The 22,873-nt window shown below is 44.8% G+C and overlaps 1 protein-coding gene and 1 long non-coding RNA gene across 2 annotated transcripts; one reads left to right on the top strand and one right to left on the bottom strand.

Annotated features, from left to right (window-relative positions):
• Positions 1-4,766: 4,766 nt before the first annotated feature.
• Positions 4,767-11,209, bottom strand: LOC140685017 (uncharacterized). The gene is made up of 2 exons (XR_012058138.1): positions 8,138-11,209; positions 4,767-5,103 (listed from the first exon to the last, which is right to left on the bottom strand). It is a non-coding gene; the product is annotated as an uncharacterized lncRNA (long non-coding RNA).
• On the top strand, positions 5,829-15,946 carry LOC100190237 (kazal-type serine protease inhibitor domain-containing protein 1). Its single transcript, XM_002188657.6, has 4 exons — positions 5,829-6,637; positions 11,979-12,139; positions 13,251-13,395; positions 14,717-15,946. Exons 1-4 carry the CDS (start codon positions 6,181-6,183, stop codon positions 14,857-14,859), a joined length of 906 nt encoding a protein of 301 aa, XP_002188693.1. The 5' UTR covers positions 5,829-6,180; the 3' UTR covers positions 14,860-15,946.
• Positions 15,947-22,873: the final 6,927 nt, after the last annotated feature.

Raw genomic sequence — 22,873 nt, 5'->3', positions numbered from 1 at the left:
AGACAAACTGTCCTATCCATCAACATTAAGGTTGGCAAGAAAAATTACTCTGTATTCATTGTCTGCAAGTTTTGGAGATCTCCCTTTCCATTAGACTTTCCCAGGAAACACTGTGCTTGCCACTCTGAAGAACTTTGCTGGTAGCAGCCCCAGTGTCAACTTTGAGCTTCAGCCTCCTCGTGCTCCTCCTATCTCTGCCTCTGCAGGGGAGGGATGGACAGGCACCCACAGCAGCTAGAGATGATACAGCTGCTCAGACTGTCTGCTAAAAGCACCTTGAAACATTGCTGAAGTCAGAACTGCATGGCTTCAGGGTTTTCTATTCTGTTTTCTTCCAGCCCCTCTCCAAATGCTTGGAGCACATTTGTTGCAGGTCTGCAGCAGGAACCAGGCCAGTTTTCCAACATCCTGCTGCATGTTGAACCCAGAAGGGGCTGAGAATAGCAACAGGCATACATGGATGTTGCTGGACACTTTCATGCCAGCCAAACCCTTGTGGCAGAGGTAAATAGATGCCACCCAGAGCCCTGCCTGTATTTCCCACCCTTTGCTGCCCACTGCCTGCAGGTTCCCCAGCCCACTGCCCCATTTCTGTCCTGCTGCTTGTAGCTGGCAGCATGTGCAAGACTCTTTCTTGTGTTGCTCTTTTATTCTCTGGGTTTGTGGGCCAAGGTCTGATGTTCTTTCCCCAAGCCCTGGTGTCTTTGAAGCCCTGCTGTATCTGGTAGCACTCCCATGTCACTGGTGATGTACACAGCAACTGCCTTTGACACAAAAATTGCTTCTGCATGAAACTGCAGTAAAACACGACACCTGAAAGTACTGTGGTCTGTGCAAAATAGAGGGCTAATGGAAAAATGTTGCAGTACAGCTAGTCTGCAACTGAACAAGATAAATCTGGCCATAACAAATCCAATTCAGCTGACCTAGCTCATTCTAGAAAAGAGGTAACAGAGACCTCAGCCAACCCTGTTCAAACTTAAACACAGATACACCACTGGCAAGAGAGCTGGGCAGAGAGAGGTCCCATCAAATCAGCCATGTGGGCCTGGGAGATTCAAAGCCCCATTAAAAGGGCAGCCATAATAAACTCCTTGCTGTTTGCTGATGATGATTGTGTGTGTTGGTTCTGTCTCCAATCCATAACCCCACGTAATAGAAAAGCATTCCCAAAACAAAGGCACAAGGTGGACAAAAGTTCATGGCTTTGTCTCAACAGGAAGAGGAATGATAATGATTTTTGCTTCTATACGGCAATACATGATGGCAGTGTACAGAAAAAGGGTTAAGAGGAGCAAGCAGGCTGGATTTGCCAGGCTGGTTTTGCCAGGCTGGAAATAAGGGCAAGGCATATAGGTGAAATTTCCTCCTGGTATTTTCTGTGAAAGTCTCCTTGCTGCAACTCTCACCTCTAAAGAGAATGACTTCAGGGAAATGCTTGATTAACAGCTGCTGATGTTTCCACTGACTCCTTTCTGTTCTGGGATGGAAGGCTCAGGTGTTTCTGGATAAGACTGTGGAGTTTTCAGAAATTTAGTCTACTTAAAGGACAGAAGAGACACTGAAAAGATACAGGCTTGAAAAGAACCCTTGATGTATCTGGCCCTTTGGAAAGAAATAACTTGTAGGAAGAGGAGTCAGTAAACCTGTATTGAAACAAGCCCAGCGTTTGGTACCAGAACAGTGCTATCAGGCACTTCTTTCATCTTTTCAAGTTAAAATTTGTCTGCAGTGGCCAACAATGAATATGCTGAAATACATGACAGGAGAAGTCTACAGTGAGCCACTTTTGGAGACAGGTGCAAGGTGAGTCACCAAAAGTCTGGTCAAAGCCTTTCATGGAAAGGCCAGCTTACAGGTAGAAGACAGACTTTTTTTTTTTTTTTTTAAATCATATGTGAAACCTTAAAAAATGAACCTACATTTTAACCTACAAAGAAAATAATAGTCTATTAGCGCCACTGTATTTTGCATATTAGGGAACAATTGTTTCTTAAAGCTCATAGCAGAATAATTTACTTGATGCTGGAGAATAAGTTAATTATGGATCTTCTGCCTTTGATTAATGGATTTAATAATCAAGTTACAGTAGGATTAACTTATAGTTCATGTGCTTACAGCACTAATGATGAGATGAAAGCAGTGTCAGCGCATTGGACTGGCCCCAGAAAAGGCCCCGTCTGGAGATCCCAGGACTGCCCCAGTCAGCACTTCCGGGAGGAACCAGCAACATGGCATCAGTCATCCCCATTTGCCACTTATTTCAACAAAATTAAATAGTGGTCTCAGGTGAACTAAGCACCTTGACTTAGCTCAGTTCTGGATACTATGGGGGGAAAAGTTTTCCTAGGGGATGGGTACAATAGTAGGTAATGCACAGACACTGGCAACAGCCACCTGTAGACTGCTGTGACCCAGTATAACAGGCTGAACATTATTTAATGCTTTTGGGCACATAATACAAGTATAAAATTCCTTGGATAGAAACACACTGAGTCAGCCAAGATTTCCTACTTCTAAGGAACCTCAAGTATAGGTAATTAGTACAGCCTAAGAGACAGAGAACTCCAGTTTCTAAACTTAACTCCAGATCCAGTTTAAGGAGAGGAGCCATTGCAGGACAGAGAAGGTAGAAGGAATACCTAGGAAGATTTCTGTATTTTGCTGTTATTCCTTGCAGGACTCCTGTGCCTATGTAGGAACCAGGTCTGCAAGTCTGACAGGAGCCGAATTGAGAAACCTACACTTACTTAAAATTCACATTGACACAAATGAAAACAGAATAAAGAGCCAAACTATATTTTGTCTGAAGGAGCAGTACCTCAAAAATCACCATCAACAAAATTTCAAATTGCGTCAGCCACACCTTACATATTATGATACAAAGCAGAGCACTGTGATACAAATCAGAAGCTGAGCGCAATACAGCCCTGGGCTGCTTTGCTGTGTCCCCTCCCTGCCCATCACTCGACCTGTGTTTCCACAGGAAGGTGGCAGAACTCCATGCACTGATCATGCCATATGGAAATGCAGGGGAAAAGCTGGGAAATTGCTGCACAGCCAGCACAGCCCTTCCTGCTGAGATCAGGGCACATGAATGCTGCTCCATCTCTCTGTTCGGGACATGATTCTCCAAGGTGTCATTTCCCAGCTGATGACAGCCAGCTCCCCATCACTGCAGACTCCTGCCCTCGCTGGGACTGTGAGCTTCCAGTGCCCTTGCCCTGCAAGCAGCAGCTGGTGGCTGCTGGCTGAAAGCACAAGGCACAGTGCTGGTTGTCCTGCAGCTCCAGTGGTGACATTCATCCACTGCTGCTTGTGTTTCCTTCTGGGATATACTTAGGGTTTATTCAAGGTTTGTGCTGAAAATCAACACTTTTCCCTACCAAAGTAAGCTTTAGGGATTAGAGACATCCTGAAATAATGCATATTTTATTCCTGTAGCGGATGGGGGTATACCTTTAATGTGCCTCTTCAAACCCAGTTGTGCATCCTTCTTTCTCTCCCTCCCCCTCATCTGCTTTGCCACACATCCATCCACTGTGGGGAGTTCTCTTCAGCTTGTCACAGCTGGCTTGATAATGAAAGACATTCAGAGATTTATCAGGCCATTTCTCCATGTCATACCACAGTGCTTTAACCTCAATTTGTTCCAGGTGGTCTCAGGAATCTGTGACCCAGTAATCCTCAGCTGCAGGTCATCTGCCAGGTGGCAGCTGTTTAAATGAGACTGCAGGCACTTCCAGTTCTTAATTCAGAGTCTGCACCTACCAAGAATTCAGATTACATGGGTCAGGTAATGCTAAAAATGCTTTCTAGGATATCCATGACGGGTTTCCTCTGTGCCAGGTCACAGGAAGTACTTGCTTGCACTCACTGTTTTTCAGCCCTAAGATCCCAGGTTTCCTGAGAGATGCCAGACAAACCTCACCTTTACCAGGGGCGTTGCTGGTCTGCAGCTCCTTCCTGCTTTGGCTCCACTTTGCACATATGGCTTCACCCCTATAAACATTCCTTTACCTCATATGAGCCTTAGGAAATCCTATGGGTACTCATCCCCTACAGCTGTACAGACAGATAATGAAATAGACTGTGATGACTAGATCCTATAATGCAAAACTAAATGTCCAATTAGGACTTGATAAAGAAATGCGAATCAAACACATCAAACAAGACAAAATAATCAATTTCCCATTAAATTGATGTTAATTTTTTTCCTGGCTCTCAATGTTAAAAGCATCAATTACACACATAATTTACTTTTTTACAGTCTGATTCAGGGTTCAAAGCAAAAACTTGCACAAACAGAATATGAATTATTCCAGCCATCAGAGGAAAAAACTCAGTGCCCTGCAGGTATCTCCAGGCTGGCTTTGAGAAGTGTTATCAGTGTAGGCTGGAGGAAATTGCATTCTGTGCTGTTCAGGAGAAGGAAGTGATTTTGAAGCAGTCTGCTGTTTAACTCAAAGGAAGAGGTAATCTCTAATGGTGCAGAAAGTATGGGAGCTGAATTTAAAAGAAAAGCTGTGGAAATGTTTGGGGTGAAAAGTAAATGTATGACCTCAAAAGATTTGCCTTTGTGAATGCAGCCAGAGGATGCAAGGCTGGTACAACAAAATGCATTCTTCACTGAGTTTACGCAAGTAGTTACACATCATCAACAAAACAAAACAAAACCAAAACCAAAACAAACAAAATCAAACAAAAAAAAAAAAAAAAAAAAAAAAAGAGGAAAAGCTGCTTGTGGAAGATTTTAAGAAAAGTAGGCACAAACATGACTTCTCATTTATTTCAGCTTATTAGCAGTGTCCTAATTTTATGTGTTTATCTTCAAACTGTGATGCATGTAGGGTTATTTTAAGCTAACACCCAGAGGCATTTCCTTTGTAGGTAGTGGTGATCCTTGACCCATGGCATTGAGCCTTGCATGCAGGGCTGCAGGTCCATGATGCTTCACTTCCACCCCCAGAGCCAGGAAGATGAATTGTTGGTGAGCTGCATGCCATTTGAACAATGGTAACAGCAGCCTGTGGGCTACAAAATCTCAGCAGCAGGGCAAAGGAAGGGAGATTTCTGCCAGGAGATAGGGTGCATGTCTGAATCCTGAAATGGATAAAGAACAATGCAACACCTGGTGAGAAACAACCCTGAAAAGCCATGTCTCTGAACTGGCAGCCATATACACTCAGAAAAAGCATGGAAAGAAATCCAAGCTACCTCTTTCATCTTCCTTCATAACCTGCAGTGTAAGCACATTTTAAGAAACTAAGGCAAAGAAGTGCTTTGAAAAGATGAGCACAGCATCTAACACTTCAGCAGAATCTCCTGAAACTGTGGCAGTTTGCTCATGTTTGCCTGTGCTCTAAAGCTTTGCACATTATTCTTAAACATGGCCCACATCATTTTGTGTTGCAAAGCACAGATACCCATAAACACTGAACAGAAAGTATATGGAGAGATAAACAATGGGTCCTTTAATGATTACAGGCATCTTTCATAAACCTGAGAGTTTAAAGTCAATTCCAGCTGTCTTGGATTGCCACTTGCTTGTATAGAGCCTGTAAATAAAGTGCTAATTCAGAGCCCCTAGCTGTGTTCAGGAATGGATCACATTTGGTGTTGCACCAAGCTCTAATCTCTAGAGTACTGGCTAAGCCCCAGGGCACTGTGTTTTTGGGTGCTACTTTGTACACATATTTATCTTTTTGTGTACATCTATTTTGCCTGATGTAGGGGTGGGCCACTCATAGCAGTGACTTTTTTCATTTTACACTCCTTTTCCCTGTTCCCCTTTCCACAATAGCTGCAATGTAATGTTCCAGTAGTGCAAGGCTTTGCAAATTTGGCTCAATGAGACACGGAGCAAACAGCTTTTCAGAGAGCTTCAACTCAGCTGTCAGAAGGGGCAGTTTGGTCTCTGTGCAAGCAGTACTCACATTCCAAACTGCATTAGGAAAAAGCTGCTGGGTTTTTATGCATTTTAATATCAGTTCCAGATTAGAAATCTGATACAATTTTTTTTCTTAAAGCCTGTGTTTGGAGTACAGCTTATATTCTAAAAAAAACCCCCAGGATTGTGATGGTTTTCTCTCACTAGATTGCTCTTATTTTGGTTTGCTTTTTTCCCCTCTCCCTGGCTTTACTCCAAGGACCTTTTCTGCTTTTTGTTACACTCTCAAGATGAAGTATCGGATGGTTACAGCAGTGCTGGTAGCACTGGTACAGGTTTCAGAGAATTTCCCTGCCTTGTACCACCAAGGCTGGTGGAGGCTGCTGAGGGAAGGAGATAGTTGTGGAAAATGTGATTTGGCACTCTGCTCTGAGCCGAAGGACTGTCCAGCCGGGACTGTGCTGGATCGCTGTGGCTGCTGTCTGGAATGTGGGAATGTGGAAGGTCAGATCTGTGACTTGGACCAGGGCAATCATTTTTATGGGCAATGTGGGGATCACCTCGAGTGCAGGTTGGATGCTGATGCAGCAAGGTTTGGGGAAGTCCCTGAACCCCAGTGTGTGTGCAAATCTCAAGAAATCATCTGTGGACCTAATGGGAAAACCTACGAAAACATCTGTCAGTTCAACAAGGATTACTCTGCGAAAAGAAACATCAGCATGAAACATAAAGGGCCATGTGAATCAGGTAATGTGTACAGAGGCACTTCCAAACTGAAAAAAAGAGCTGATTCTTATCTTCAGATGTGTTACTCGCTACTCTAGCCTTACTTCATTAAACTAATACTGTGTTTTGGTTACAATTATCATTACTCTGTTATAATGCTACTTTGTGTTAAAATGTGTTTCAGCATCTGATACTTAATATTGTCTGTTATAAACCTCTATATTACACTAGTGGATTAAATCTCATGGTAGCTAAAAAAGCATCAATCTACAGCCTGGGTCTGTTCTGAATAATCAGAGTATGATTATGATTTTTTTCCTATGGAAGTGGTACGTGGCATTGGGAATCGGTAAACAGGATAGTCTGAGAGGAATGGGCAAATGATTGTTATTGTAACAGGACTGACAATTTTAAAGTGGTGATAGTAAAGCAGATCTCATTATATATATATATATATGTATATGTGTATCTCCTGTGTATACATATACACACACGGGTACACTTGTGTATGTGTGTATCCACCTGTGAGGATACATGGTAAGCAGTGAAACAGGGGCAATAGAAGAAAATAGGATTTAATTAACAGCTCTGTTCTTTTTACCAAAAAAGTCCAAAATAATCCAATTCAGAATCATCATAAAATCTAGCTAACCCATAAAAGAGAAATCCAAATAGTAGAACAGAAACAAGCTGAAACAATTTCCTTAAAGGACTCTTAAAGTGCACAGTTGTCTCTGATCATTGTTAGTGGAAGGATTCTTAGGTGGGCGTATAGGGGGCTCCTGCTCGCTGCTCATAAGCTGTTCCCTTTCTTTGCAGTACTATAAGTCATTACTCCTGGGCACCTATCACTTAAGACATGACTATACAATGAAAATGTAAAGAGGCTTTTGCTTGTTTCTAAATGAGAAACTACTGTGGGTTTTTAAGTTAATCAAATATTTTCTGGAATTAAGTAAGTAGGAGAGGTCTGTGGGTCACAAATGGGTCACAGCTCTGGAAATCTGAAATTGCAGCTACAGCAAAGGACTCCATATGTGAGTAACTCAGGTATATTTTACCTGCTTTTCTCTATCAGTCTTAGAGTGCATGCTATAGTTTTATATTGAATGAACAAGGGATATTGAAAACTTAAAAAAAATGATGAACAGTTGATATCAGGCTTCTTTCCTCTTTCTCTAGCTGCAAGAGAAGGATCCATTAGAGAATCCTTTATTTGCTATCAGGGTATTAAGCTAGGAAATTAGGCTTGTCAGGAAAGGCACATGCACGCCAGCCTGCAGTACAACTGAAAGTCTGTTAGCTTGGGAAGGAGTCTTTGTTTGGGACTCAGTAGCAGTAGTTCTTGTGGCATAACCCCTCCAGCACGATTTCGGCCTGAAGTGCCACTCCCTTAGCGAGTGCCGGTGACTTTGCAGCAGCGGCAGCTGCTCAGGCGCACAGGCTTAAAGCAGTGGTCCCTCTAATTAATTTTAAAGAACTGGCCGCGTCCAAGAGACTTTTTGAATTTGGAAGTCCTACCACTTCTAATTGCTGGTGTCATCCAGTAGCCCCCGAGGCGCATCGCACTGCTGCTCCTCCAGAAGGATCTTGGCTGCTCTGCTCTGCATGCAGGCATCACCCCCAGCGCTTTCCCACTGCTTCCCTGGCTCCCCAGAAAAGCTGGAGCCTCTCTCCAGGAATGCAGAGAATTATCCTAACCTCTCAGCTTACTGAATTGCACAGAAGCCTGCGCAAAGTTTCACAGCTGTGTCACTGCTGCGCAGCTCAGTTAAGAAGGAGGCTGTGGCTGAGGAAAGCACCCAGCTGGAGCATGCCCGCGTTGGGCAGGGTGCTGGGCCGGCAGCACCGGCGTCACAAGTTCCCTTCTCCTGTCACCGAGCTGCGCTCCCCACGCTGGTTCGGAATCTTTAGAGCCCGGCCGGAGCCCGGGGCTCAGAGGGGCTGCAGCGGGCACGGCGGGGCTCGGAGGGGCTCAGAGGGGCTCGGAGGGGCTCAGAGGGGCTGCAGGGGGCTCGGCTGTCCCGGGAGCCCCCAGCCCAGCCCGGGCCGGGAGAGCACCGCTCTCCATCCCGGGCGCTCCGGGGGCAGCTGGTGACAAAAGGCAGCAGGAACTTGGCTCTGAGAGCAGCAAGGGCTGCAGCACGGGCGGTTCTGACGGCAATTTGCATGTGAAACGAACACTGAGCACTGTGGGGTTTTGGTACCAAGCTATAAATATAACCTTCACTCAGCTCAAAGTACTTTGTTTCGTTTTTTCTCCTTCAAAGCATCTGCTGTTTCCTCTTGATACCAAATGGACTAATTGTATACAGCAACCAATGAATAAATAAATAACAATAAACTCCTTTCATCAGAGTACAGCCTTTCATCTTTCTTCTCCTGCCTGAAAAAGAAGAAAAAGGCCTAGCTCGTTAAAGAAACATGGAAAAATTATTTATTTTCCTGAAAACTAGTTTTCATCACTTTATCTAATAATGTACCAAGGTTACTAAGTACATTGATTATATACAGATTCTCCACACTTAAACCATCCCCATTCACTTTGAAACATTGATAATTTAATGAACTAACAGAACAATATAGCAGTGATTCTCTTTATATTTAGCTGTGTCACATGATTTATTTTAAATGTAAATTTTGGAGTCAGAACAAATAAACAAGCCACAAAAATTTCTGCCATTTCCATCTTATAAGACATAGATTAGCAAAAATTAATAATATACAATATGAGAAAAAAGATCCCAGTCATTATGTGATCAATTCCTCTGGAGTGATGTTAGGTTGATTGTGAAAGGTAAAACAGTATTTTGATTTTTCCTGGCTTCTGGTTTACATTTTCTATAACACAGAGGGATAATTCATGACTGACTGGGACTGTAAAAGGAAAGAAGCAGTTCCTGCCCATTCATCTCTGGGCACCAGGACACCAGGACACTTTCCTTAGCTATCAACAAAAATTTGCCTCTCCAGGAATCAAAATGACTCATTATCATAACAGTACAGCTCTGTTTCTAATCAGCTATGCAAACAAAATACACACAGATATCAAGGGAGAATTTTTCTGAATACAAAACCTGAAACACTCAAAAATAAATTCTATAAACGTCTGTTTAAACTGTAGAATGTTACTTTAATTTTCTTCCACAAAATACAGCAAAATGATATTGTGAGGTTGTGGAATTTTATTTCTGAAGTTTGAGTGGACAGTGAAAGTACTGTTAACAGTCAGAAAGGCAGTTTGGTTAGATCAGAACTGCTGCTTGCTGTGAGTTTGGTCTCAGGTGATGCCAGTCCTGGTCAGCCCTAGACTCAGTGCAGGACCAGGACCAAGCCCAGACATTTCCCAGCTTCTGCTGTATTCTCCTCACAGCTAATGGAAAGAGGAGTATTCCTAGTGTGGAATTATTCTAGTGCATGCCAGGCAGTGCTGGACAGCTGTAATGTGGATTTGTAATTCAGACCTTTGTGTACTCCAGATGTGTTCCCATGGGTGGCTGAGCCATGGCTAGGGATAGTGACACAGGCAGGACCCGGTCCTTGGCCACACCTCAGTGCTGGCAGGGGATCCACAGGACACCTGAGTTAACAGCACAATAAAAATACTCACCAGGCAACATCTGCCTATTTGAAAAGTTTTTTACGCTATCTCTTTGTGGGAACAATTTTAACAACAGCCGTGAGTCAATGTAGACTTTTGGTTTCTTTTGTACATTTTAGGCTTAACTATAGTGGATGTATCATTAAAAGGAGTGAAGTTTCAAATAATTTCAATATTTAAAAGCATATTTTAATATAAGACCCTCTGTGATCAGTTCATAGTCAAAAAGAAAAAAAAAATCTCATCCAAGATATTCAGTTAATGCTGATTGAATAAAGATTTTTGAAATAATAAGTTCTGAATATACAATTCTCATGAAAGAACAAGTATTTAAGGATTTAAGTTTCCTGGTTTGAATAATCTTATGTTTAGAGAGTAGCAAGATTGTTTAATGAAGCATTTATAAATGGGAAAATTGATAGTTTTCTGTATAATTTGTTTGCAATTAATTTTAATCAGGATGCATTTTATATTTTCTGCACAACACTAATCCTAAAAAACTGACAAATGTGTTATAAATTGTTGCTTGAAAATGTGGAACAGGCTGTTAGTTTCAAATGCCAAAGAATAAGTGCTGCACCTAGGTATTGAATCAAATATTGCAAGCAAAAATATATTAACTATTTACTTGAGGTTTCTATTTCCAAGCATGTGGGATGTGTGGGGAAAAAAAAAAAAATCAATACAAGCCAAATCACCCAGAAAATGCATTCCTTTTTGATCACTGGTCTAGAAATAGAAAACAGGTTTTTGAAGGCAAAGCATATTTTGTCGTCGACAAACAGATCAGGGGGAAAAAAAGCAGAGATCTCCAACACAGGAAATCTGAGCTAACAGTAAATCCACTGTTTTGTCTCTGGCACCGGACATCCTCATCCCCGCTAAACGGGAGATGAGCAGAGGCTCACACGGTCCCAGAGGGAGGGATGTGCCCGCGATCAGGTTGGAGACACCGGCGATGGGCTGTGATCCGGTGCCTCCAAGCCCCGGGCTGGCTCCCTCTCGTGGCTGCCGGCAGCTTTTGCTTCGGGAAAAGGGAAAAAGCAGAATTCCGAGACAATCAATAAACGCTGGAGGGGGTGACAGTGTGAGAACATGAGGAAACAAATGGAAATGTAACAGGTATAATAAGCATTACATGAAACCTTACAGAAATAATTGAATTTCAATCCTTTTTCATTCCTAACACCAATATTGGATGACATCAATAGCAATTGAGGATAAATATAAAATTCATTAATGCTGTTGTAACTTGTGACTTCCATAGGTAATAGTGCTTGACAATGTTTAGCAGCTTCAAGGCAATGATGTACTCAGAAAACGCCAGCAATAGCAGTGTTTTGGCTTTCAGCTAACCAAAATGTGACACATTTGGAGCTGTCACACAATCAATTGCTCTGTGACTCACGTGCTGCACAAGTTCCTGTGGTTTCCTCTGAAGCCCAGGTCTGGCACTGGTGGCTCTGCTGGGGGGGCCCGAGCCTGGTCCACAATGACAGCTCATGGGGCAAAATTAAGCCCTCAATTTCAGCTTGGGTTCCGTGATCATCTACAAGGGGGAAACCAGACTTGAATAAGCATTTTTAGAAAGCACAGACACTAGGTTTTCTGAGCTTTAAAAGGCACTTAGAATCAAGTGGCTCTTCACAGTGTGTGAGACCCAAAAGGTAAACACAGTCTGATGGATCCTTGAAGCAGGGACAAATGTTAACAAACATTTTTGTGTACTGTTTCCTAAAGCACCCTGTTGGTTCTTTGCAGCTCCTGTTATTTCTATGCCACCTCAGGATGCCCAGAATTACACTGGCAATGATGTCATTTTCGGCTGTGAGGTGTCAGCCTATCCTATGCCACAGCTTGAATGGAAAAAAAAGGGGAACAAAATGTTTCTGCCAGGAGATGACACCCATGTCTCCGTTCAGGTAAAACTTGAATTTACCCTTGCATACAGTTTGGGAACAGGAGCAGCATCATTAATGTGCTAATTCCTCCTACAGAACACAACACCTTTGCAATAGATTCCCAGTAGGGGCCCTGTGACTATGCAAAGAATGATGATTTCTCTCAGTGTTTCGTCAGTCCCTGCAGAAGGAACAACAGCCAGGGTACCACTTATGCTTCTTTAGGAGGCTTTACTCCAAGCCAGATGAAACTGTCATGAAGTGTGAAAGTGCCCATGGAATGTCGTGCCAACCCATAAAACTTGGCTGCTGGGTGTCAGCTTGGTCAGGCCCAAATCCAGGGAACTTGTGAGACAGGAAAGCTGGACCAGACAAATGCAGATCAGGCCAATATGGTCAATCAAACGTTTTCTGTTTATTAGTTAGAAGATGGCAGTTTATATACTCTTCAGTATAGTTTACAGTTTACAAAGGCACTCTCATTGGCAAGGTAACATTGTTTGTCTTTGTCTTAAGGTGGACTGAACTCCACACTATAAACCTATACTAATTCACACCCAGAAAACCCAGTGCTTCACATCACACCTTAATATAATTTCTAACTGCGCCACAAGCTCTTTTTCTTACTGCGTCACGGGTGGAAGGCCTCACAAGGCCCGTATCTGAGGCCTAGGCTGGAGTAGCTCAACTCTCATTCCAGACATAAATCATGCCCTCTGTCTCTCAGAAATGCTGCAACACAAGCCCCCTTGGCCCTAACAACTCCCCCAGACTCACTCCCCATCTCATCCTGAGCTTGAGCATAGGTGGAATGCTTTGAAGAAGCAACAAGTGGTTCTGGGACAAGGGATAGAAGGAGCACGGAGAAGAGTGGCGTGAAGAGGAACAGGAATGTGAGCACCATGCAGGGTAGTGAAGGTGAAAGAGTAGAGATGGGAAAGCATGAACTCAGAGGTGCAGAGCAGCAAGAAGGTAAAACACAATGCAGCAAGAATAAGCAGAATCAAAGCATGATGGCATTAAAAAAAAGGAGCAAAATTTGTAATGATATTTAATCAATCCACAAGTATTTTGAGAAATATCATGGTGTCTCCTAGCTGCTTCATTTCAACCATTTCTTTTCTTTTCAAAGGCAAGAGGTGGGCCTCAGAAGTATGGTGTGACAGGCTGGCTGCAGATTCAAGGCCTCAAAAAATCAGATGAAGGCATTTATATCTGCCACACTAAAAATAAGCATGGTGCAACATATGCCTCTGCAAGATTGAAAGTCATTGATGGTAATTTTTTTTTATTTGGATGTAAAAAATATAAAAATGCATACAAGCAGGATGAAAGGATGGGGTTGTTGGAATGAAAATGAAGCATAGGAGAAATTACCCAGAACTGCCCATATTTTCACTCTTCTGTGTGCTTTTATTTTACATTATCCCCTAATGGTTTATATAGTAATATTTTGCTGCAAATTATACCAGCTTCCAGAATATAGAAAGCTGTGGATTGGAGCCATACAGCTGAGACACATTATTCCACTTCCTTATCCCAGGGGTAACTGAGGGAGTCTTTGAATCATGGCAGGTTTGCTTAGCTGTTTATTTTTCATAAAATTAGGAAGCAAACAGTTTTTGTTCCTTAATGAGAGTGTTTCAAAAGATGTAAGAAATAGCTTTGCTATTGATCCGCTTTGGGCCCAGCCCTGCAGAACAATAACCTTCTTCCTCCATGGAGAACTCTTTTTCCTGGCAAATTCAGGATAAAGACGCATTATCATATTTACCTCCTGGTCTAGGGAAGTTTGTCACTCATCCAGTTTCTATAAATTGCTCTCAAAGCTTTCTTTTTCCTCTGGGAATATTTGCAGATGCACAGGAGTTGCAGGAGACTGATACCATAGTTTATTAGTATTAGGAATTAAATGCATTTTCAACATGTCCTCAGCACAGGAAAGACATGGACCTGTTAGAGTGGGTCCAGAGGAGGCCATGGAGATGCTCCAGGTGCTGGAGCACCTCTGCTCTAGAGACAGGCTGAGCAAGCTGCTGGTGTTAAGCCTGGGGAAGAGAAGGCTCTGGGGAGAGCCCAGCACCTTTCCAGTCCCTAAAGGGGGAATACTAGACAGAGGGAGAGGGAATTTTATAAAGGCAGATAGTGGTTGGACAAGGGAGAATAGTTTTAAACTAAAACAGGAGAGATTTAGATTAGATGTTAGGAAGAAATTCTTTACTCAGAGTGTGGTGAAGTACTGACACAGGTTTTTCAAAGAAGCTGTGGCTACCCCACCCTTGAAGTGTCCAAGGCCAAGTTTGATGGGACTTGGAGCAACCTGGGATAGAGAAAGTGTCTCTGCCCATGGCAGGGAGTGGAACAAGATGAGGTCTAAGATCCATTTCAAACCAATCAGTTCTGGGATTCCATGATTCTATATAGAAACTTGCTCTTGACCTTCAGTGGTATGAGGTCAAGCTATCGGCTAAAACCCCTGTCCTTTTCACAGATAACAAGGATTCAGAAAATCTGAGTTTGTGTACAAATCCAAACCCATGCCTTCCTCTGTGTTCCTATCTTCAGCTAATTTAATCTGTATTCAATTATATCTTGCAGTCCCGTCTCCTGCATTTGCATTTACTGCTGGCAGTAGAAGCGCAAGCTACAGCATTGAATACGAGGAGTATTATGACAATTCTGATGAAGATGATGAAGAATATGAATCCGGGAACTACGATAATGAAAACTATTCTGAATAATAATTTTTATACATCTCTTGTCCAAATATTTTCAACACTGTTATATTTACCAGTAGTCTCTGCTCCCTAAATGGCTCCTCTGATAACTCACATACTCATTTGTGTATCCACCTTCCTGAAATGCAGCTTTGGATGAAGTGTATCATGCTACCAGAAATAAGAACAGTTGTAACATCATATATTAAGACTATGAAAAAAAAAAGCTTCAGCCTGGACCTTTCTACTAATTATGCCAAAGGGATGCAATTTTATATTAATTTTTACTTATCTTGTAATTTCTTTCACACATTTTAATTTGTTGAGCAAAAATGCCAATAGTTAAACAAAAATTTTTAAATTAATTTTCTTTTTTTCTGTAAAGTACTAAGAAATATCAAGAGATTGTTCACATGGCAATAAGCCTAAGTAAGTATGGAGGTTGCAAAACAGTCTTTAAACTCCTTAGTTCATGTTTTCTCGTAAGTTTCAGCAGGATCTTCCTTCTCATTTGAAATTTTCCGTGTGTCATCAAAGGCGAATTATCCGGTCTTGTGGGGGATGATTTTGTTTGCGGTAGTGGGATTTCAAAGTTTATGTTTAAGAAATTGTTTAAAGTAATTGTAATGGTTTGCTCCTATTCACTCCTGTTCAGTTTTCCTAATAGTCTCTCCCCAAAGTTGTTTTTCACCTGTTTTCCTGCCTTTCCCCATATCAGTCCTGGTGTATACCTCCCTTATTTCCAGGTCCTTCCCTGTCCATCCTCCAAATCCTGTCCCTGCAGATTGTCTGTCATTATTTGCTACACCCATTTATCTAGAAGCTTCGTTGTCAGTTATGATATTTTCTTTCACTCATTGGCATATTAAGTACGTACTCTGCCCTTCCCCTTCCCTACTGGCTTTATGTTTACATATATTCACCCCATACTCCTCCTATCTAGCCCTTGATTTGTTGTTAGGCTGTCCGCCCTCTGAGGACAGCCTCCCTTTAAAAGTCGCCCTTTTTCTCAGCTTGGCGTCCTTTGCCTCTGCCCTCCCTTCGAGTTGTTGAGCTGTGTCACCTGTGCTGCTCCCTGCGTGGGGAGAAATAAAGACCGCTCGGAGACGCACGCAAGGGTCCTTCCCTTTTCCTTTGCCTCGATCCGTCGTCATGGGTCCGCCCCAATGTGGTGAGGGCCCAGAGCCGGCGGCCGAGCCCTGCCCGCGCCCACCGGGGCTGAGGCTGTGGCTCGTGGTGCCCACCGAGGGACAGCGGGGCCGGGGCTCGCCGGCAGCCTGCGCCACCCCGGCTCCTGCCACCGGGGCGTGGCGTCATTTCTGTACTGTTCATCAGTACGTGAAGCAATCATGGTCTAAGGCCAGCAAGTACTGCTTTACAGTCACTACTGAAACACAGCCAGAAAAGATTCCTTGTGCATTGAAACCTCTGAGCACTTGTAACAGCTCCTGCATTGCTCCCCAGAGCAATGGCTCCCTCTCAGCAGCCTCGGAGAACTTCAGGGTCTGGGATGTTCCCCCTGGACAGGATGCTGATTAGTGGCATTCCTGCAGTTTCAAGGCAGCAGCTGCTTCGTAGCTCGATGCATGCCCTTCAAACACACTGGGATTGTGCTCTGGAGCCAGGATCTGTCCTTTGTCTGTGGCTGTGAACAAGTTGCCCCATCCCTGAGCCATCAGCATTGCCAGGCTGCTTAAATGGCAGGAAACCACCAGAACACATGAACATTGTTCCAACTGATCCATGAACGAGACAGCAAAGGAGTTGGAGTCAAAAGCACAGCACTTCCAAGGGCTGAGTGAGCACCCTGAGAAATTTCTCCAATTGCTTTTGTTAGCTAATTATGTGAAGGCTGACTCTGAGTTAATGGGTAATAGAAAACACCAACCCTGCACTTACAGTTCTGGTTCCTGCTGGCTGAGGGCAGATGAACAGCAGTAAATTACTGAACACATTCAGGACTAAGGCAGCAGAAGCTCAGGCATCTGCAGGGAAAGTCTTGGTATGAGCCGGCTCCCTGGACCGAGGCACAGTGAACCCTGAACACACAGTGCTGACTGCTGACGTTTCCCCCCCTCTCAGCCCCTAAATTACCAGGCTAGCCCAGAGATCTGAGGTTTTGAGGGGAGAAACATCAGGAGATGGGCAAAGATTTCAAAAGAGGCTCTTACCCCGATGTAGTTGTCCAGCTCTTTTTATTCTGTGATGCCCAGAGGAAAGAGCGGGTTAGGGGTTTATCTAGGCTCTGGAAAGAGAGGGCTTCTTGGCTCTCCACCAGCTCTGTTGGGGCTGGAAGGAGGAGACCAGGCTTATCTGATCAGAGTCACAGAGGTCTGGGGAATGGGGGAAAGACATAGCACAAGCGCACTGTAACACCTCCCCCTTATTTGTTAAACAAGGTTACAGGAATTCACTGGGCTCAATTCAACCCTGAGTATGGCTTTCCCACCACCTACAGTTGGTGGCGTAGTCAGACCTCCTTAGGTTTGCCAACTCTATGTGGTTGACTTCTGAGGTAGAAGGTATGAGACCATTGATAGCTTTGAAAATCAGGTGACGCAGGATCCTGAACGCCAAGTGCTGTGCTCCAGGACGGTTTCGATGAATGGAGATGAGAGATCTCTGAAGGTTGCTCTTAGAATATAAGGTTTGTTGGGGATGGTGAAAGGCCTTGCTTGGAGCTGCCAGATGCAGCAGGTGGCAAGGCCTGAGGTGATGGGGGAGAGGAGAGACAAGGGGTAGAGAGGATGCTCTAGGAGAGGGTGGAAGTTCCAAGAGAGCGGGGATTCCAAGAGAGTGTCTGGCCCCTCGGAGATCCCTTATCAGAGGGCTTCAAGGTGGACTAGAACAAGACTTGGGCCAATGGGGTCACAGACACTTGATGTTTCAGGGGAGGGTTACAGGTGTGGGATGAACCATACATTTTGGGGGTTGAGATGGAACAGTTCGATTGACTTTTGGACCTATCTGTAGGTAAGGGTATTGTCCAGCCAGCAGGGGGGATTGTTTTCATCCTGGCTGTACTATTGTAAACCTTTTGCCAGGCAATTATATTTATCCATCCTTCCCAACAGCCAAGGTTACAAGGAACAGAATAACAAGGAGTAATAAAATTGATCTAACAATAGATGTCCACCACCCCATGAATCCCCAGCCCTTGAACAGTTCTTTGAACCAATCCTCAGATTCTTGCTTCACTTGTCTGATCAGGCTGTTCATGCTTCAAAGGGCAGCATGGATGTTTGGAGCTTTTGAAGTCAGGTCCATGCAACAAAGTCCTTCAAATTCCTTGCATTCATGTCCATGCAGGAACAAAAGGAAATCTATTGCAGCATGATTTTGCAGTGTGGCCTGTCTAGTAATTTCCTCGTCTTCTAGGAGAGAGCTGATGGCAGCAGATGTTAAGTTTGCCTGTTTGACTACCCAGCACTCTAGGTGGCCCAATTCACCTAAAGCCTTGGCTGCTGTGACCCATGGAAGGAACAGGGACACAGCAACTCTTTTTGACTTGGCCCAATGAAAAATTTCTGAGTTACAACTTGGGTCCAGATTGTCTGCACTCCTCTTTTGAATTTTGTTTGCCGATTTGTTTTTGTGAGTCTATTCGCCAATTAGAGTTTGGTGGGTGTCAAGACGGACAGCCTCCCGATTGTACATGGCCCTCCTAAAAGCCAAGACGGAATTCCTGCCCACGCCCGATCACCACAAATCAAGAACAATCCTTTAGGGAGACCTTTGGGACTTGAGTGAGATGGGTTGTCTGCCCCAATATGGCTCGTGTTCTGACACCACCTCCTTGCAGTGAACTCCCCATGATGTTGTTTTATAACGTGGTACTCGTCAGTGTTGGAAGGTTTTGGGAGCACCATAAAATGTACACAGTAAGCTGCAGGAGAAAAACCCAATAGTGCCAACTCTTGGGGTTCCTGAGCCATCCTGGGCAAACCTCTCAACCACTCCTCCAAGGATTTCAGGATCGCCCCAACTTGCTTCTGATCTTTGTATGGTCGGGGAGTATGTGATTCTGGGATTTCGTTGGACCTATCTTTGTTCAGGCCTGCTGGAAATTCTCTAGCCTGCCATGGAATTCCTACCAGACCAGTGGACATAGGGTCCTTTGCTGCTGCAGTGGACAAGCAAATGTTTTCCTGCTGTAGTGTCTGTGCCAGAGTCACCCAGACGTTTTGGCGTGGCTGAGGGATGATCCATGCAGCTGCCTGACTGTTCAGCATTAGCAGGATGACAACTTGGATGGGGTTCATCACAGGGTTGAGTGGGAGGTAGGTTTTCTCTAAAAGGGAAAAACAAACATTTTAAGAACATGTTAAAGTTTGTTTCTGCCGGAAGGAATTCACATTTAGGAAAATTATTCTTCTTCCATTTGGCGGCATCTTCTCTTTGAAGCATCAGCTACTTGCTTCTCATCCCCTTCTGTCTGACCTGGATTCTTGGGGACAAAAGGTTTCACCCACTTCTGGGGAATCCACCGAGGGCCTGAGGGAGTAGCTACACACACATAGCCACGACCCCAGGTCAGGAGTTCATAGGGACCCTTGGTTTCCCAAGTTTCTGGATCCCTAATCAAGACCGGTGGATGTTGAGACAATTTGAACTGGTTGCCACGGTTAAAGTGACATACAACAGGTGGACTCATGTTTTCAAATGAACAGTTCAGAAAATTGATGGTAAACATGGCTTTGCAGAGCTTGTCTCATGGAGACATCCACGGAGCTGAACTGCTCTGTCTTTTCAATACCTGTTTGAGCGTCTGGTGTGCACGCTCGACTACACCTTGACCTGTGGGGGAGTGGGCGATGCCAGTTTTATGTTCCACTCCCCACTGCTGGAGAAATTCCAGAAACTCCTTGGATATATATGCTGGGCTATTATCTGTTTTAATCATTTTTGGAACCCCCAATATTGAAAATGCTTGCACTAAGTGCTGTTTGGCATGAGCAGCCTTTTGTCCTATATGGGCAGAGGCATACACTGCACCTGAGAATGTGTCCACGCTTACATGAACGCATTCAAGGCTGAATGTGTGTGATGTCTGCCTGCCACACCTCACAGCTGCTAAGGCCTCTGGGGTTTACCCCCATGCCCATCGATGGCACAGCCTGGAGCTGGCAATTGGGACAGTTGGTCACAATGGCTCGGGCCTGACTCCGTGTAAGCTGGAACTGTCGAATCAAACCTGGCACATTCTGGTGGTAATGTTCGTGGCTCAGCTTTGCCTGTTGGAAAACATCAGGGAGACGTGCTTTTTCGACTGGTGCAGCAAGGGAGTCTGCTTTGCGATTCCCCTCTGCAATCTCACCTGGCAAATCAGTGTGTGACCTCACATGCATCACAAAGAATGGATGCTCTCGGTGAGAGATTAAATAAATCAGCCTTGAGAGCAACCTGAAGAGATGTTCATTCTCTATTTCTTTGAGCACAGCCTCCTCCGCCCTGGACACTATACCTGCCACATAGGCAGAGTCTGTCACCAAGTTGATTGGCTCAGAAAACCTCTCAAAAGCTCTCACCACTGCAGCCAGTTCAGCCACCTGGGGGGATCCCTCCACAAACTTGACATCAGCTTCCCAATGCTGAGTCTGTGGATTTCTCCAAGTCATCACCGACTTGTGGGAAGCCCCAGAGGCATCAGTGAACACTGTGAGAGCCCTGAGCGCCCTCCGGCTCCTTTTCTCTTGAGGAATAAGGTGGAATTCCTCATTGAACAACTTGTGAGACGGGGCATGGACTGATATTAGTCCCCTGTAGCTGTCCAGAGATAATTGGAGACTGGCACTGCTCTGGAGCAAATGCTCAAACATCCCTTTGGTCAGTCTCTCAGGAGAGTTCCTTCCCTCCTCAGAAAGCCTGACTGGAAGGTGAATACATGCAAAGTCACACCCTGCTAATTCACACAACCTCACCCTGGCCTTCTGAATCAGCTTTGCTATCAGCTCTTGTGGCTTAGTGATGGTTTTGGATCTTTGGTGCGATAGGAAAACCTGCTCTATGACTAAGAGTGGATCCTTCTGCCCCTCGGCCCATTGGAAAATCAACCCGTGCAGGTGTGGCAGCTTTCCTAGAACAATGAACTGGAAAGGCATGTTTGGGTCACACCGATGTGCCTGCCTTTCTGACAAGGCCTTCTGTACCTTTTCGATTGCTGTCTTTGCCTCTGGGGTCAGTTTCCTGGGGGAGGCCAGCTCCCTCTCCCCCTTTGGTAAATTGAAGAGAGGGTCTAGATCCTCATTTGTGAGGCCTAGCCAGGGCCTTACCCAATTTAAAGACCCACACAACAAGTGGAGGTCTGCTAGTGTTCTGAGGTTGCAATTGATCTCCAATTTCTGAGGGACAATAGTCCTTGCAGAGATTTCCAGACCCAGGTATCTCCAAGGTGGCATCCTTTGAACTTTGTTTTTCTTCAATTGAAATCCAACAGAGGTTAAAATTTTAACCTCTGTATTGGAGTATAGAGTCATTGGGTCCTCACACAAGCACATCATCACAAGCACAGTGCAGGATGATGGCATCCTTTCTCTCTGCACGTACTGGAGACAGCAGCGATGCTACATACTGTTGGCATATGAAAGGACTGGATTTTAGACCCTGGGGCAAAACTTTCCAGTGATAGTGTTTCACTGGGGCTTCCCGATTGATGGTGGGAACTGAGAATGCAAACCTCAGGGCACCTTCAGGGTGCAATGGAATTTGGAAAAAACAGTCCTTGATATCTAGGACAGCCAATTGCCAATCTTGAGAGAGCATTGTTGGACTAGGCATCTGTCATGGTTTGACACGGGAAGAGAATTTTTTTTAGAAGGAAGAGGTCCATGCAGTCAGGGGTCAAGTTTAGATACTGACACTTGGGGTGACCAATTGAAGGTGGACACGCCTCTGAGAACACAGAGGGGTTAAAAGCGGAATTCCCAGGAGGACTCGTCCTTCTTTGGTTCCGGTCACTGCATGGTACGGACCTTCCCCCCCCAGCCCGGGCTGGGTGGGGGAGGGGAGCCATGCGGCCTGCAGAGGTAGGCCAGGAGGTAAAGGATCAGAACCGGCTGGGTCAGCTCCTGCGGATGGAAGGGTGGAGAAATCTGGGATGTTTTTGTTCCCCCCCCCTCCCTAAGCCAGAGGGAAAAGGGATAGAGAGCCAGCAGACACCTGGGAGTTTGCCGGCAGAGGAGAAGGAGAAGGTGGGGGGGAAGATGCCCAGCGTGGGAGACTAGAGAAAGAGTCCTGGGCTGAGATTGCAGCCGTCCGGGGAGTCCGGGACTTTTAACCCTTTCCTGTGAAATGAAGGCTTTATGAAATATTACTCCTCCTGAATTTGAAGAAAAGAGAGACAGCCTGAAACCTCAGATGTTCAGAGAAGAAGGTTGGGGGCAGATGATAGAGTGGCCTTTGGCTGGACTCTGCTTGTTTACCATAGACTGAACCACTCCTTCTTTCAAGAGGGACTGCATTTTAGGGGGATGCACTGGTGAGCCAAGAGACCTTCTTCAGCAACTACCAGTTTTGGAGTGGACAGAGAGAGCTGAGGAGGGTGTGAGGATGCCCTCCATCTTCAGAGAGGAAGAGAAGGCGATCTCCGTCTTTTGGACCCTCGGCCCCAGGGGAAAATGGGGGGGACTCTAGTCCCGAATTGTGATACTGGACTGTTGTTCCTGGTGGTCCTTGGCAAAGCATCCTTAAAGGGGCCCTATAAGCAGTCTCTGTCCATGCCCGGTGGTGAGAGCACTGTGACATGGAGAGGAGAATGTCACACTGGTCGGTGTGTCTGGGCAGTGCCACGTGTGACATTGGAAACACAAGAGGTGGCAGCTGTGTTTCCTGGGGGTCTATGGTGCAAGGGGACTCCTCTCTTCCCCGATGGACTCAGTATTGATTATATTGAAGGGTGAAAACTTGATTAAGGATCCAAATGGGTCTCGCTGGGGTTTGGTGGAGTTGGGTGGAGGGAGGAGAAATGTTTTGGAAGGTTTTCATTTCAAATTTTGTGTGTTTTTTTTCTTCCCTTTCTTTTCCTTTAATAGTAGTAGTA

Source organism: Taeniopygia guttata, chromosome 13 (genome assembly GCF_048771995.1).
Source record: "Taeniopygia guttata chromosome 13, bTaeGut7.mat, whole genome shotgun sequence".
Taxonomy (NCBI): Eukaryota; Metazoa; Chordata; class Aves; order Passeriformes; family Estrildidae; genus Taeniopygia; species Taeniopygia guttata.
This window is presented reverse-complemented; position numbering and strand designations above follow the sequence as displayed.

What these genes read in the sequence shown, in the direction of transcription:
- LOC100190237 (XM_002188657.6), top strand. Translation starts at nt 6,181, where the DNA reads ATGAAGTATCGGATGGTTACAGCAGTGCTGGTAGCACTGGTACAGGTT. An exon ending in TAAAGGGCCATGTGAATCAG is followed by an intron (nt 6,638 to 11,978) that starts GTAATGTGTACA and finishes GGTTCTTTGCAG; the next exon opens with CTCCTGTTATTTCTATGCCA. An exon ending in ACACCCATGTCTCCGTTCAG is followed by an intron (nt 12,140 to 13,250) that starts GTAAAACTTGAA and finishes TTCTTTTCAAAG; the next exon opens with GCAAGAGGTGGGCCTCAGAA.